Below are 16555 nucleotides of genomic sequence, written 5' to 3' on the forward strand. Positions count from 1 at the left end.
TGAGGGTTAAGAAGGATTCAGGAAAGGATTGGATGAGAAACCTGAAGCCGAAGCGAAAACTGAACAAGATGGGTTACCAGGAAAGTGTCTTTTAGTAAAACGGGCATATCTCGGCCAAGAAAATGAGTTACGGAATCCATAATATATGAATTTTGGGCTTTTCGACGAGACAAATCTGAATATGAAGTCAGTTTGCACCTTCGCGTGATGCAAAGACGCTAGACATGAAACTTCGAGCGACGCGAAGATGCATAAAACCGAAAAAATCTAGGTTTTGCCTTATATAAACCCATTAACCCCACCATTCGGTATATCACGACTTCCAGAGGCAAAAGGGGCTGTGTGGGGAGATTTTCTACCATTCCAAGGCTTCCGGTTCATCTCGAGTTTGTATGTCATCAAAGATAAGTTGTTTAATTGACATGTCGATGCTCGGCTAAATCCTTTGTTCGTTCTAGGCTAGGGTTTTGTGTACTTTAACTTAAGACCAGATTTATGTGCTTAATGTTTATGAGCTTGACTTAGTTTATTGCTTTATTCTTGTTCAATTGATTGATTGGTTGTTTAAACAATTTGTGTTTGCGATTATTGATTAGTACATCACTTGTTTGGTTTTGTTTATCAACACTTAGGGTTAGGCTCTTTTGTCATTGAACTATAAATCATCAACTATTGTTACTTAATTAGTTTTCTTAAAACATAAATTGGTAATTGTGTAGATCGAGTTCAATTGTGTCAACAATTCGGTTAGGGTATCGTTTGTCATCACAATCAAACTAATAGGTCTAGTAATTACTGCGCAATCAAGATAAGTGATCTAGAATTAAGTTGAAGAACACATACCCGAACCTAGAATGAATGCCTTCATTAATATTGTTTACAAATCGTTTCAAAGTAATAGTTTAGTTTAATTAATCTTTTCTAAAAATTGCTTGACATCATCTGTCCGCTTTAGTTATTAATTAATTCAGTAATATTGAATTAGCACTTTCCTTGAGTTCCTGTGGAGACGACCTTACTTACCCATAATAGTTTATAGGTATTTAAGTCTTTAATTAATTGTTTTTTAGTATACCGCGACAGCCTACGTCACTCATCCCTAGAGTTAGATGCTCGTTCTATGAAGATAGCTCATTTTATTAATAAATCCTTGTAAATATATGAAATAGTGTTTTGTAATTCAAATACTTAGGTTTTTAATTATCGAGTAAGTTTTCAATATAATTTAATATTCTGATAAACTAAAATCTTCCTCTAAAACAAACCCGAAACTCTGATATATTTACCAAACAGGTACCTACTATTGGTCACACACTCACACTTTTAGGCCTTATAGTCGGGGTGTGACAATAGTCTTATGCAACTAAGAAAAAGTTTTCACGATGCTTTTTATTGACCTTCAACACACCGATAAAAGCAACCATGCATGATGAAAGTAATACTGGGGGAGGAGTGATAGCACCCGATGCCTACCCGTGGGTGTAACATAAGTCCTTTTAGGGTTGTAACCCACCCTCTCTTTCTTGGGGATTTCAATATAACAATCTGGATTATTTAGAGAGTCGTGTGATAACTTTCAGATTAAAAATTATTTTGGTGGTTCTTCAAAACATTTTAATTATCGGAAAACTCTAAATTGAGACAAAAATTTCCTATGGGATTTGCGAGGAAGATGAACAACCAGAGAGAATGTCAATCAAAACAAAACCGTGATTTATCTCCAGGGCAGTTATGGTTCAAGATAACTGCTTCAAGCAGTTATCTATTCAAAATTTTAAAAACATTAATAAATAAACTTCAAATAATACTTATGATTATGTGTAACATAATCATGAAATTCATTTTTCTAATGAATTTTTAATGAAGCGTTATTAATGAAAATAAAATTTTTCCAAGCTGACCTGACAGCTTAACCTTAGCCAGGGGCGCTACCCCTTGGGCCCTGCTAGAGGCTTCGGCCCCTAGAACCTCACAACCGGGGGGTTGCCCCCGGACCCCCATTGGTTAGGGGCTTCGCCCCTAACATCACAGTAAACTAACGCAAGCGTGTACTCCACACATCCCGAACTTGCTTAATGTTTATTATGATTAAATTGATCAACTAGTTAATTCAATTACACTAAAATACTAACACTCTCAACGAAATGAATGATGTTATCACCACTCGACGATGAATAGCCGAAAGACGGAAACATAAGAATGTGTATCAACTAGAAACACGCATATTAATTTGAAGCCCTCAGGACGGGTACTTCTAATACATCTGCAACACTAATAAGATAGTTTAAAACTCTAGACATAACATATTAACATAACTATATATTAAGTTAGACTTGTCAACATACGAACAGGCCCGTTTAACAACACTACACGTGGGAATTTGTAATAAGTTGGGAACATGCTCCATAGGCATGCTTAGAGAATGATGTTCTCGACATCGGAACCTTATTTAAATATTGCACGTGTTGAACCAAAACCTCCATCTGTATTTGGTTTTTTCCTTGTAATATTTTTTTAAAAATAATAATAAGATACAAAAGAGGTACACGAGTGATGAAGGAGATCCAAGGAGTAAATGACAAAAACAATATGTGTCAGGAAAAAAGGAAGTGGTGAAAAAGTGTCAGGAAAAAAGGAAGTGTCATTGATAAAACAAAAAAACAACTTAAACCTAGAACAGACTTCGGTTCCCCGCATGCGTTTCATTTCATTTAGTGGACATATAATTAGTTACTTGTTTGGTGTTGTTTATGTTATTAGAGCTGAGCATCTCTCTGGAAGCAACCTCTCTATTCTTTAGATAGAGGTACGGTTTGCCTACATCCCACCCTACTCAGACACTGTTAATAGTCTTGCCATTGGTGGGATTTTTACTTGGTACGATTGTTGTTGTTGTTTATATCAATTTAAGATTTTATAAAACACACACCTACAAAATGGTTGTCTCTATAAAGTTAAGTTTATATTTATTTGTTAAATATTTAATTGTACTTGATGTTGTTAATTGTTAAGTTGTTTGTTAAATTTTAGTTTTAATTTGTTAGTTTTAATTTGTTAGTTTGTTAGTTTTTAATTTGTTAGTTTGTAATGAACTATGTCCGAACCATCGAACCAACCTGGACTTTTTTATACCAGGTTCTATGAAATTGAAGCATATAAAAGTAATGCACTACCTGAAAAAAATTCTTGGATCCGCCATTGATTAATAGTCTATCCACATGTGTTTTCTTTTTATTTACATAAAACTTAATAACATATAATACATGCATATCAGCACAAATAAATAAAATAAATTACAAGATTGTAATCAAATAATTTATGTTTTAAACTATTTTAGTATTTTATTTGTTTTTTTTAAAACAAACATTATCGTAACATAAAAGTATAAATAAATTAATATTGAAAAAAATTCTAGAAATCATACATTATTTATTTTTCTTCTAAACAAACTTTTTGTAATTTTTTATTTGTAAGTTTTTTCTTTATTCTGATAATGAAATTTAAACTTTTTAAATATCTTTTTTTTGGGTTAGTTTACACTTATATTTTATTTTTATTTTGGAATAAAGTTTAGGGACGTGAAAGACGATTATGTGATAGGCGTAGGGATGAAATAGAGATGTGAATAAGAGAAGTAACGTGTAATTAATATGGAAAAGAGAGGGTGCTAGGCATGTGTGTGATGCTAAGGCAACATCTCCCTCTTTTGTAAACCGTGTCATGTACTCGTGCTAAGAACAAACTGACGGGATCAATGGTTAATGAGTTCATTCATTTAACCCGTTACTTTTTCATATTTTATTTTTTCAGTGAGCCTTGTGTTACAAATTGAAATGATTTGGTATCTTCTATGTTTTAATTTGGTATCTTATGCCGATATTTAAAAATTAAACGAGAAATCATCTTAAGATTTTACAATATTGTTAAATGGGGCATTTTCTTGTCAACCGACAAATACTTTTGTCATGTTTAAGGTATATGTTTGACACGATTTTTGGGTTTATATCATATTAAACTTATCAAATCAGACATGTTTAGCAGTTTTATGTATAATTCAGCTTTATAAGGTGAAGGTTTGAAGTACAACTTAAAATACTATCGTATTTAAATATTATATATATTATTGACTAGTATTTTGAACTTGTATTTTGGTCAAGTTGATATTTTTAGCTATTTACAGGAATAATAATTGTAGAAAACGGTACTTTGCTTTGTGTTTCACCAATCAAACGGAATTGTACTTTGTGTTTTGATCAATTTTACCAGACCGAATAGTTGGGGTTTTTTTTTCTCAAAATAGTATTCTTGTTTTCTTGTAAAACTTATATATCACTAGATTTTATCTCCCGTAATACGGGAGTTGTTTTACATTATTCGTTTTTAATATTTATATATGTATATTTGGATTTTAATTTTATTTATTGTAAGAAAGTTAATAATTAATATACTTGAGGTTTGATAATGAAATGGTTTCACAAATAAATGATATGTTATAATCCGGTTTAAAAGCTATCTGAGTTTGGTGATACCCATTACCCATTTATTTTCTTTATTATAAATTTGTTTCTTATTCGTTTTTAATATTTATAAATGTACATTTGGATTTTAATTTTATTTATTAATAATTAATATACTTGAGGTTTGATGATGAAATGGTTTCACAAATAAATGAATCTGATGGCTTGAGAAAATGGTTGTTTTACATTTTTCGTCTTTTAATATTTATTTTTTGGATTTTAATTTTCTTTATTGTAAGAAAGTTAATAATATACTTAGGGTTTGATGATGAAAGGGTTTCATAAATAAATGATATGTTATAACCCATTTAAAAGCTATCTGGACTTAGTAACCCATGACCCACTTATGTTTTTTATTATAAAATTGTTTATTAATTATAAATAATATATTTTTCTTTTTAAATTGGATATTAAAGTTTAGTATATCCCTATTTTATAGGATTTTCATATCAAATAATTGGTAAGATTAATTTTTAATTTAATGAGATGTTATAACCCGTTTAAAAGCTATCTGGTTTTGGTAAGACCCATACCCATGCATTTGAGTTAAATCAATGAGAGACATCCATTTAAAAATCAAGCAATCTAGTGGCTTCCATAAAAGGAGGGAGCGACCACATCGCGACACGTAGGATTTTAGGGTCTTCGTTTATATATATTATAGATTATATTTATATGAAAAAAAGTGTTGTTCAAAAATTATTTGTCAAAATAGTTGATTATTTCTCACTTCTCATTTTGTTGGAAAACATTGAAGTGTTTTTTTTTTTTTCCTTTTTATCGGGCTCCGGTTGTTATGCTAAGAAGGTTAGACCATTTGAAAAGAGTGTTTTTAGGTGGTCGAGAGAAAAGAAAATGTTAAATTGAACCTCCTGGAAAGATATGACAGTGTTGCAGAGTTATGGTGGTTTACAGGATGCAAATTTAGTTATCTTATGGGACAACCAACAAGACAATATATTACTTAATAAGATAACATATCATTACAAGCAAGATACTAGCAACAACATTTTTTCATCTAACCACCCTTTGACATGTAACATTTCTAAGCTCATCACACTTATATATCACCCAAGTCGCCCAATTACAACCACAAATCTCTTCCTTGTTACACCCCGATTTTTCACTCGGTTTCTCATTCACAAGAAGCTTAGTGCTTTAGTCTCACCAATCATATTATTTAAATTAACTGATTTCCTTTAAAACACCAATGAATTTCTTTCCCTCCATAAACACCACACTGTAGTGAGACAAACCAGATGAAACGTCTTCTCCTTTCGGCTAGATAATAACATGACCCTATGTGATTCCAATAAGTCCTTAACCAGAAACGTATAAATAGAGGGTATCTTTCACCACGTGAAAGAAACTCTTAAAACATTTTGCAAATTGGCAAGAAATCATCACATGCTCTGCCGGCTCGACCTCTTCTTCACATATCGGACATACGACCGATGCAACCGTGATACCTCTCTTCGCCAAGGAAAACAACACCGGGATTCTCTCAATCTTTACTCTCCAATCGTGTATTCTGACTTTTTTTGGGACAAGGTTATTCCATTCCATAACATAGTTTCTTACCACTTCAAAGTTACCTCAAATCCATCTTTCAAGATTTTAAGTGAAAAACCACATCCCTCCTCCAAGACCCAAACCGATCGGCCCTCCCCTACACCCAAACTTCCTTGTTAACATGGTTGGAGATTTGGGGGGGGGGGGGGGCGAGGATTATAGCAAAAGTTAATTTGGGTGTTTCATCATTCCTCGACATTGTGTATTTTCATTCCGGAAAAAATTTCCTACTCCAACCCTTGGAAAACTTAGTTACAAAATGTTAGTGGATCTTGAGAGTATGAGGTCATCTTACATAAAGACATTAAAGGGCTCATTGGATGCGTAGTTGGTATTATGTTTGGGTCAACCTTTGGATCGGGGATGAACCGTTTTATATCTGGTTTCCAAGCCCTTTTGTCTTTGAAGTTTTAAAATGTGTGTAATGGTTGAAAAAGCTGCATATCGAATCGGGGATCATTTGCAACTAATGGGGCTTGTCGAGAAACCCTTCTTTATCGGAAATTAACGAGTTGTGTCGGACGCTTTTTATTAGGTAGTCAGTTATTGTTATCCTACTTGCAGATATGGTCCTTTAACCTCTAAAGTTCATAGATTGTCACACTTTTCATCAATTCCATTAACTGATGTTATATTTGTCTTTTCAATCTGGTCATTAGGATCCAATCACAAGGACATCGATCAAGAAAGACAGGAAGCATGCGAGTGTGGACTGGATCAAGGAATAAGACATGAAAGAAAAAAGCTTAAGACGGGATTGACACGTGAAGTTGGATCTCTTGTTTACATTTTTTTATAGTGAATTCTAATCAACGTCACTGGTGTAATTCATAAGTCGTGGATGATGAAAATGATGGGGTGGGGTTAGGTTTGGCTAGAGAAGAAGTGGGAGGGTAGGCAAGAAATGATTTGTAATATATTAACTTAAATATAGCAACTTATGTGACATATTTGACTTCAAATATACAAAATTATTAGTAATCTTATTAGTAATTTCAATCATATCATCACCTTAGAATATCATTGTATAATTCCTAAATCTACATTACTAGCTATTAAATATTTCATTTATTCAACCCCTATGATACGTGGGTTTCTAACCTAGTGTGTGTGGTCATTGTTCAAGCAAAATGACTATACTATAGTATAGTCATGTGCATATCATATGATATGATGCAATAGACAAATCTGACGTTCATCAGTAGAAATGACGAAAAATGTTACAACCTATGAACTGTAGGGACTCCTAGTGCAATTATTGAATTTGAAGAAAGCAATTTGCATGTACCCAAACATAAAGTACGCAATATTTAATTTACATAAAAAAAAAGAAACTTATATGTATAAAAAAAAAGATTGATATATGATTGTATTAACGAGTGCAAAAATAAACTTTTGCCCCTTATTTTATCACATCCCTTTCCTCCCCTCCCACCACCCCATTCTCTTGGGTCTCTCAACTAAAACAACACTGTCAACACACTAATCATTTGCTTTCTCAAGTGGTGTTCTTGTCACCTTGTACCCAGCGCCAGTTAACTTTATTTAACCAGAGTTTGCTAATTGATATGGGTATATTTGTTCTTTTTGGATGGGGGCTGGACTGGATTAAAGACTTAAAAAGTATCAGGCTTCAATGGGCTCACAGATCCATAAAAGATAGCCCAAACAATTTATTCTCTAGTTTTGTTTAACGGCGCCAAAAACTTGACGTGCCTAAAAGTGGTATATAAAAATAATGCAATAAATCAACCTAGCACAACGAGTAATAAAAACCTAGAATACCCTAAACGAAACCACTAGCAACAGGCAAGTGTACCTATTGGGTATAGAATAGCTATGGGAAGTCCGAGAATATCGAACCCTAGAGACACTAATTAAATTAACGAAACTAGATTCTAAAAGCTAAATAAACTAATAATTAAGAAAAAATATTATCTTTGGAATTTTATTTATTTTAATTTTAAAACTAATTATTACTTAGACTAATTTAAACTAATAAATTTAACTTAAAACTCTAAAACTTAGACGAAGACAATAATGAGAAAAGCGTTACCTAGGCTTGAAATCCTATTTGTGAATCCTGGATGCTTATCGGCTATGGAAACTGTGATGGAACCGGGATCTAAAGATACGACGCCCTAGACATCCTAGTGGATCCCTGATCATTCTCTGGGTGTCACCTAAAAGGATTACCTAAGGGGCGTATGACGCAAACCAGTTGGTTGGATTACCTCTCAGTCTCTCCAACAATGTTAAAGTACTCTAATGACTAGATCACCTCTCAGTCTCACTAATCACAATACATCCGGGAGTGTAAGGGACGTAAGGAGTAACCTAAAGATGCGCAAAAAGACTTAGGATAGCAAAAATCAAAAGACAATAAGGGGGGAATCCACTCTCGTGTAATCTATGCCCAAACCACCTAATGACTAAGACAACCCCAACTATCTATTACCTCTCAGTCTCAAGATAAGTAGAACACTTAAAATCTCTAAACTCTTAAACAATAGTTCCTATGGAATATGTCGACTATAAACCATAAACTAGTTACGAACACACAGTGGGTAACTTAATATGCATCTACACATGAAATACTTTCACAAAGACACATATGGAACAATTGAATAAAAGTAAATTAATAATAAGTACGCATATTCATCTTAAAAACATCAAAAGTCTATTACAATAATATTAGTCCAACACCAATAACCCACTACCGACAAGCAAACCAAAAGTTCAACAAATATTCATTCAAAGCCTAGGCAACTAAAAAGGTTTTAGCCAATAATTATGCTCAACAAAATAAAATAAATTAATTCAACACCCAAGTTCATAATAAAAATAATAAAGATAAACCAAGAGAACCGTGTTTAAATGAGTAGACGTGAACCCGAACACCAACAAAACTTTTCGACTTGCGGCTGATTTCTTGATTATTGTCTCCACCGATCACCACCAACAATACTAATAATAGTATCACTTCAAGAAAGTAACAATAAGAATCCTTGGATGCTTTGACCTCTGTTCCCACGTGAAGTCCTCCCACTAATGGCGACTCTTTTTCTTGTTTCTTCTGGCCGCTCCACGAACCTGCTTCCAAAAAAAGAATTTTATAGTGGGTTAATCATAAATCGTAGGGTTTCTGTCTTTGACTTTCTAGTAATCTAGTGGGCCCTGCCCATTTGCATTATGACCCAATACTATAGTTTTTATTATTATTATTATTATTATTATTATTATTATCCTACGTTACTTCTTTTCTTTTTATTTTTCTTTTTTAAGTACTTTATATAATTATAATAATTAGTATTGTATATCAAATGCTTGAGTCGTCATTCGTCGGTTCCAAGTTTAGTCAAAATGTTCTATTTTAGCTCATTGTCACTTGAAACCATTAAACTCACATGTGAACCAAATATTAATAATATTCAACAAAAACTTTGCTCAAAAGCACTTAAAAATACAGAGAATATTTATAGAATAATATGTATACTTGAGACCACATCAAATATCCCCACACGTAAATCTTTTTCGTCCCTGAAAAAGCTATTTACAATGGAATCACAATCGGAAAAATGGTATTCAAAACATTTAGGTTATCTTAATTAATAATAGATAAACGCAAAAACCGCGATTGCCGATATTGTTGTCCACTTAAACCCAGCCACCAACCTATCAAGCCTCCCATCATATTTAATGATTAAGTTCAAGTGATATCAATAAACATATGGGTCTCACACCTAAAGAGTTACAGATCCACTTACCCCCATCTCAAGCATAATCAAGACAATATAAACCGGGTTGAAGCAGACTGGTTCAACCTATCACCGTAAGCTAAAAACCCTTTAATGGTAAGAAGAAAATGCACTTAGGTGGAATTTAGATGGATGAAAGGTCTAGTGAGATCGTACGAGCAATTCCTAATCCTAAAACTATATTAGCGGATTTCGGCCCAACATTGTTTCACCCGAGCTGCAACCCAGTATATGACGGTCTCAGGCCTCCACCCTTAGTATTTCTAAAAATATTTATCGACTAAGAACTTTCGAGCCCCAATAGTGTATCCTCAGAGTCACCATCCCCTTGGTAACACGTAAGCTTTCGGCCCCGTCTAGTATGTGCCTTTTGGCCTCTTTTTCTAATACTTTTTTTTTGTGAATGCTTCTTTGGAATTTGCATAACTTTCTCATTCACTTTACTTTCAATATTTGCACATATTTGACATTCGTGCAACAAAATTTTGTACTCTTAGGCATCTTTTACCTAAATATATAACTATTTTTCTAAGCTCGTAAGAATTTGGACATGGTCGGGCGCCACCACTCGTTATTTATTTTCATAAAACAGAGTGGCGTGCTAATTTTAAGTGCATATAATTCTCACCACTTCAAGGTTTAAATATTAAGGTAATACTCGCTATGCCTTTTTGAATTTTCAGCTTCACTATCCCCCCTCAAGATGAGAACCCACAAGGTTTATGACTATTAGGTATATTAATAATAATCAGGGGAAACCTTTCAAGGCGAGTTGGGCCTACCGACACATCCCAAATTAAGTACGCTTTCTATAATTTTTTTTATCTCATACATATTAATAGTTTTAAAACCCAATCCCCAATTTTTCTGTTATTTTCTATTTTATTGCAAAATATTTAATTCAAGGGACACACTTTTTTTTCTTTTTTGGTTTTTCTTTTATTTTTTTTTTGTTTTTTTATAAATATATACTTTTTTTTATTTTTAATTTTTTTTATTTTTATTTTTTTAAACTACCTAAAATAACGCCAGTTTCCCATCCCCACACTTAAATTTCACATTGTCCTCAATGTGAGACAGGAAAAAAATAAAAATAATGCATAAATAAAATAAAATAAAACAAAGCATAAAAAAAAATGAACAAACTCCCCTGGTAATAAGGCAATGATCTTCATAAGTCAAGTTCCGATAAAGCGACCGTATAACATTTCATTCACGGCCGCGGCTTTTGGGTCCCCTCTACAATCAAATAAGCTCAGAACGCCCCGGTCCGAATGGAGATTGAGTACGAACGTTAGCATCCAAACCTGCAAAACACAGCTCAAAGCACCCAAAGCAGACATCAAACAGACTCTAAAACTTAAAAACAGACTCAAAATACAAAAATAAAAGAAAACAGATACAAACATATACAAACTCTACACTCGGGTATTCACCCGAGGTCCTATCCCTATCAATCAATCAACCTAGGGATGTCGAGGCGAAACACGTCCTCCTCAACCGAATCAACCGGCCCACCAATATAATGCTTTAACCTATGGCCGTTCACCTTCCACGAGCTCCCATCAACATCTCGAACTTCAACAGCACCATGTGGGAACACCTCCTTGACCGTATACGGTCCTCCCCATCTCAATCTAAGTTTACCTGGAAATAACTTCAGATGGGAATTATAAACCAACACTTGATCCCCACACTTAAACTCTTTCACCTTCTTCAACTTACGATCGTGCAACGCCTTCGTACGCTCTTTATAACTCCACGATCTCGCGTACGCCTCATCTCTCAGCTCCTCAACCTCATGAATTTGGAGATACCGGTTTTTTGCAGCCTGGGTCAGGTCAAGATTAACGGATCTCAACACCTAATATGCCCTATGCTCTAACTCAACCGGCAGATGACATGCTTTCCCGTAAACCATCCTAAAGGGTGTGGTCCCAATAGGCGTTTTATAAGCTGTGCGGAAAGCCCAAAGCGCATCATCTAACTATCGGACCAGTCCTTGCGGTTCTTGCCAACAGTTTTCTCCAAAGTACGCTTAACGCCTCGGTTTGCGTTCTCCACTTGCCCGCTCGTCTGTGGGTGATAGGCGGTGGACAAACGATGGGTGACCCCATACCGTGCCAACGTCTTCTCCATCTGGGCATTGCAGAAATGCGTGCCCCTATCACTGATCAAGGCCTTGGGAGTATCAAACCGATAGAATAACCTCTTCAAGAATCCCACTACAACTCGGGCGTCGTTAGTGGGAAAGGCTTGAGACTCAACCCACTTGGAAACGTAATCGATAGCCACGGGAATGTATCGGTTCCCTCGAGAAGAAGGGAACGGAACCATGAAATCAATGCCCCAAACATCGAAAACCTCACAAACCTGAATAGGGTTTTGGGGCATCTCATTACGGGATTAGATGTTACCAGTGCGCTGACATGCATCACACTGTCTAACAAACTCGTGTGAGTCTTTGAAAATCGATGGCCAATAAAAACCGGAATCTAGAACTTTCCTCACAGTGGAAGACGGACCATGGTGGCCACCGGTTAAACCCTCATGACAATGTCTAAGAATCTCACGGCCCTCTTCTCTACTCACACACCTCCTCAACACTCGATCGGCGCCTACACGAAACAAATACGGTGAATCCCATATGTAGTGGCTGGCATCTGCGAAAAACTTCCTCCTCTGCTGATAACTCATGCCCTTAACTACCACTCCTTCTGCCAGATAATTCACGATGTCGGAAAACCATGGCAGACCCTCCTCTTCCGCACTGACGTACAAAACTAGCTCGCTCTCATATCTCACTCCCACCATCATCAACGACTCGTGGGGAAGCCTATCCCCGATGGTGTCATCTCTAATCTCCTCTCTCTTCGGATCCTCCAGACGTGATAAGTGATCCGCGGCAACATTCTCCGCTCCCTTTTTATCTTTAATCTCAATATCAAACTCAGAAAGCAAGAGAATCCATCATATTAGACAAGGCTTGGCATCTTTCTTGGCGAAAAGGTATCGCAATGCCGCATGATCAGTATAAACGATGGTTTTGGACAGCACGAGATAAGAACGGAATTTGTCGAACGCGAAGACCACTGCTAGAAGCTCTTTCTCGGTAGTCGTGTAATTCTCCTAGGCATCATTGAGGTTCTTACTCGCGTAATAGATAGGGTGGAAGTGCTTGTCCTTTCACTGACCTAAAACAGCACCAACTGCAAAATCACTAGCATCACACATGAGCTCGAAAGCTAAGCTCTAGTCGGGTGCTACTAATATAAGGGCGTTAACCAGCTGCCCCTTGAGAAACTCAAACGCCTTCAGACAATCAGCATCGAAGTCGAACGTGATGTCCTTCTCTAGAAGGCGAGTCATGGGCCGGGTGATCTTAGAAAAATCTCTGATGAACCTACGATAAAAACCCGCATGCCCGAGAAAACTACGAACGGATTTCACACTAGTCAGTGGAGGAAGTCTACTGATGGTGTCGATCTTAGCTCTATCTACCTCAATACCGTCTCGCGAAATCTTGTGCCCGAGCACAATGCCTTCAGTCACCATGAAGTGGCACTTCTCCCAGTTCAGCATCAACTTCGTCTCTATGCACCGCTTCATCATCCTCTCAAGATTAGAAAGACATTGATCGAAGGAGTCCCCGTATACCGAAAAATCATCCATGAAAACCTCCATGGAACTCTCGATCATGTCCTGGAATATCGCTACCATGCAACGCTGGAAAGTAGTTGGAGCATTACATAACCCGAAAGGCATACGTTTGTACGCGAAGGTACCGTATGGGCATGTAAAGGTGGTCTTTTCCTGATCCTCATGTGCGACCGGGATCTGGAAATAACCCGAAAATCCATCATGGAAACAGTAAAACTGTCGTCCTGATAGGCACTCCAACATCTGATCGATGAACGGAAGAGGAAAATGGTCTTTCCCAGTAGCGTCGTTAAGTCTCCTGTAGTCGATGCACACCCGCCAACCTGTGACTGTCCTAGTCGGAATAAGCTCTTTACGCTCGTTAGTGACAACTGTCATCCCCCCTTCTTAGGGACGACCTGAACGGGACTCACCCATGGAGAATCGGAGATGGGATAAATCAGACCAGCGTCGAGGAGTTTGATAACCTCTTTCTTAACCACCTCCGACATGTTAGGGTTGAGCCTCCTCTGAGATTGGATTACGGACTTGTACTCATCCTCCATGAGTATCCTGTGCGTGCAAAAGTTCGGGCTGATGCCTTGAATGTCCATGAGTTTCCACGCAATAGCCTGTTTGTGTGCCTTGAGCACATCAACCAACCTCGACTTCTCATCATCCGTCAACCGAGAAGAAATGATGACGGGCAAATCGGCCTCACCGTCCAAGAAAGCATACTCCAAATGAGGAGGTAGCTCTTTAAGCTCAAGGGACGGCGGTGCCTCAATCGATGGTCTCTCCTTCGGTCCCTCGGTGCTATTGCAACCGTGAACACCTCGGGGTATTCAGGAGGTGAGCTAGCAAGAATGCTCAGGTCATGCTCCGGGGGAACATCAACCTCGTCCTCCTGATTCAGCAAATCTGCTCCAGAGATGTAATCAAGACAGCGCTCGAACTGAGATATGAACGTGTCAAGAAAGTAAACGGAATCGTCTTGACTACTGGATTTCCTCATCGATTTGATGACATCAAAGGCGAAGTTCTCCTCCCCTACACGAAATGTAATTTTGCCGTCGAAGACGTCAATAAGCACTTTAGTAGTACGCAGGAAGGGTCGTCCCAAAATGAGCGGGACCTGATATTTATACCGAACTCCATCTTATTGCATCAAATTAACCTCATATTTATACCGAACTCCATGCAAATTCATTGTTTTAGGTACTTATTTGAGTTATTTGTGAATTTGCAGGTCCGGGCGCCCGCCCGACAAAGAAAACACGAAAAGATGGCGTTTCTGAGGCAAAAACAGCATTTTGCCAGACCTGCACGACCGTGCATGCCCATCCGGATGCCCGTGCAAGACCTGCATGACCGTGCAAGGTCGTGCCAATGACCATGCTAGAACAGAGAAATTTGACCTTTCGGTCAGACTAAAGCGGGGTGTTGATTTTCCACTTATATGCACGACCGTTCATGCCCGTGCATGGGCCCGTGCCAGACGTCCATAAAGCATAAATACACCTCCATTACCTCCATTTCAAGGGTGGAGCCTTATGGGAATTCTCTTAACTTGCTGGAAAATTATTGTGTGTTTGCTAGAGAGAATTCAAGGCTTCCATCTTTGTGTGATCATCCTTTCAAGTAGCAATCATCATTCATCTTATTTTGCAATCTTTTGTTCTTGACAATATTTTGTAAGATTACTTTGATTTTGGTTGTTGTATTAAGCCTTATGGGCTAAATACTCTTGTTAGATTATGTTGAAGCTTTTGCTTATGTGATATTTATCTATGCATGATTTTGACAAATTGGTGTTCTTCAAGTTTATGACATGTTCTTGAATAGAGTTTGATGGTTGAATGCTTATTTTAATTCCTAGTCTTGTTAGTTTGATAGATGTTTAACCATAATATGTTGGAATCTATGTGTTGAGTATTTGTTTATGAACTTAGTTTGTGTATGCATACTTTGTTTATATCATTAAGTTAAGAATGACTAGTGGAAACTAACTTGGTTATGAATTTTAACAAGCATGAAACCTATTACTTGATATTGGAAAATTGTATGGTGATAACATAATTCTTTGAGTTGGTTGATGTTTGCTAGAGATTAAGGCCATAATCCTTATTTTATATTTTGCTAATTTGAAAGATTCATGTGTCTTAACTAGTGTTCTTGAAATTATCTATTTTACATGATTTTAGGTGGTTAGTTTGTTGTTTTCATGCTAGCTTTCCTTTGATTATGAGATTAGATAGTTTTGACGAACTTACTAATCTATGGTTATTAACTTGTTGATAAGCCATCATAACGTTTTGTAACTAGTATTAGGTTGCCTTGATTGGAATTTGATATTAGTGCTTAATACATGATGTTTGTCATTATCATTTTTATTTTGTCACTAAGTTTAAGTGGATGCATAGTCTAAGTAGCTTTGTTTGGATTGATTGTTAGTCGTATTTTATTTGCTTTATCATTGTTGTATGCTAGTTTAGTTACTTGAAAAATTACTTGGATTGTTTGTTTGGTTAAATTAATTACAAAGATTTAGTATCAAAAGTTAGTCGTGTCCATGGATTGACACTCGGTTCTTACCGATACTTTGCTACAAACGATAGGTACACTTGCCTTTCGTGTGTGATTTGGTTGTGGTGAAAACCATTTTTAAAACCCGATTTGTGTGAAACTTTTATTCAAATTTTATGTATATATTCGCACTCGTCGTTACGCTTAGGGATATATTTACCCTTAATGGTATGTGTTATAATGTTATTGACGATGTGAATGAACGGGCAATTCGTGACACGTAGACTTCATCTTAGCTAAAAGAGCTTTCACATTTCACACACAATAGAGTGTGTTTTTGTGAAGTATGAGCGTAACATGCAATTTATAATTAAACAATTGTTGTTATTATTATTTAGTACTTTTATTTTTAATTAAACGATAAAAACTATTTAAATACTATTTTAAAACTTTTAAAATTTTGATAATAATTCTAAAAAGTTCATTCAAGTATTTATCAATATGTAAAACTCGCTAAGTGGTCCCTAGGCAGCTGACTCCCTT

At 36.2% G+C, this 16555-nt stretch overlaps 1 protein-coding gene across 1 annotated transcript; it reads right to left on the reverse strand.

Annotated features, from left to right (window-relative positions):
* Positions 1-11300: 11300 nt before the first annotated feature.
* LOC143619125 (uncharacterized) lies at positions 11301-12184 on the reverse strand. The gene is made up of 2 exons (XM_077091134.1): positions 11867-12184; positions 11301-11678 (listed from the first exon to the last, which is right to left on the reverse strand). Exons 1-2 carry the CDS (start codon positions 12182-12184, stop codon positions 11301-11303), a joined length of 696 nt encoding a protein of 231 aa, XP_076947249.1.
* Between the last annotated feature and the right edge of the window lie 4371 nt (positions 12185-16555).

This window comes from Bidens hawaiensis, unplaced genomic scaffold, assembly GCF_021521415.1.
Source record: "Bidens hawaiensis isolate Kalapana, Puna unplaced genomic scaffold, B.hawaiensis_p1.1 tig00002414_1, whole genome shotgun sequence".
Classification (NCBI taxonomy): domain Eukaryota; kingdom Viridiplantae; phylum Streptophyta; class Magnoliopsida; order Asterales; family Asteraceae; genus Bidens; species Bidens hawaiensis.

Coding starts and splice junctions, on each gene's coding strand:
- LOC143619125 (XM_077091134.1), bottom strand. CDS start 12,184: ATGGTTCCGTTCCCTTCTTCTCGAGGGAACCGATACATTCCCGTGGCT. Junction 11,679..11,866: donor AGCGTACTTTGGAGAAAACT/GTTGGCAAGAAC, acceptor GACCTGACCCAG/GCTGCAAAAAACCGGTATCT.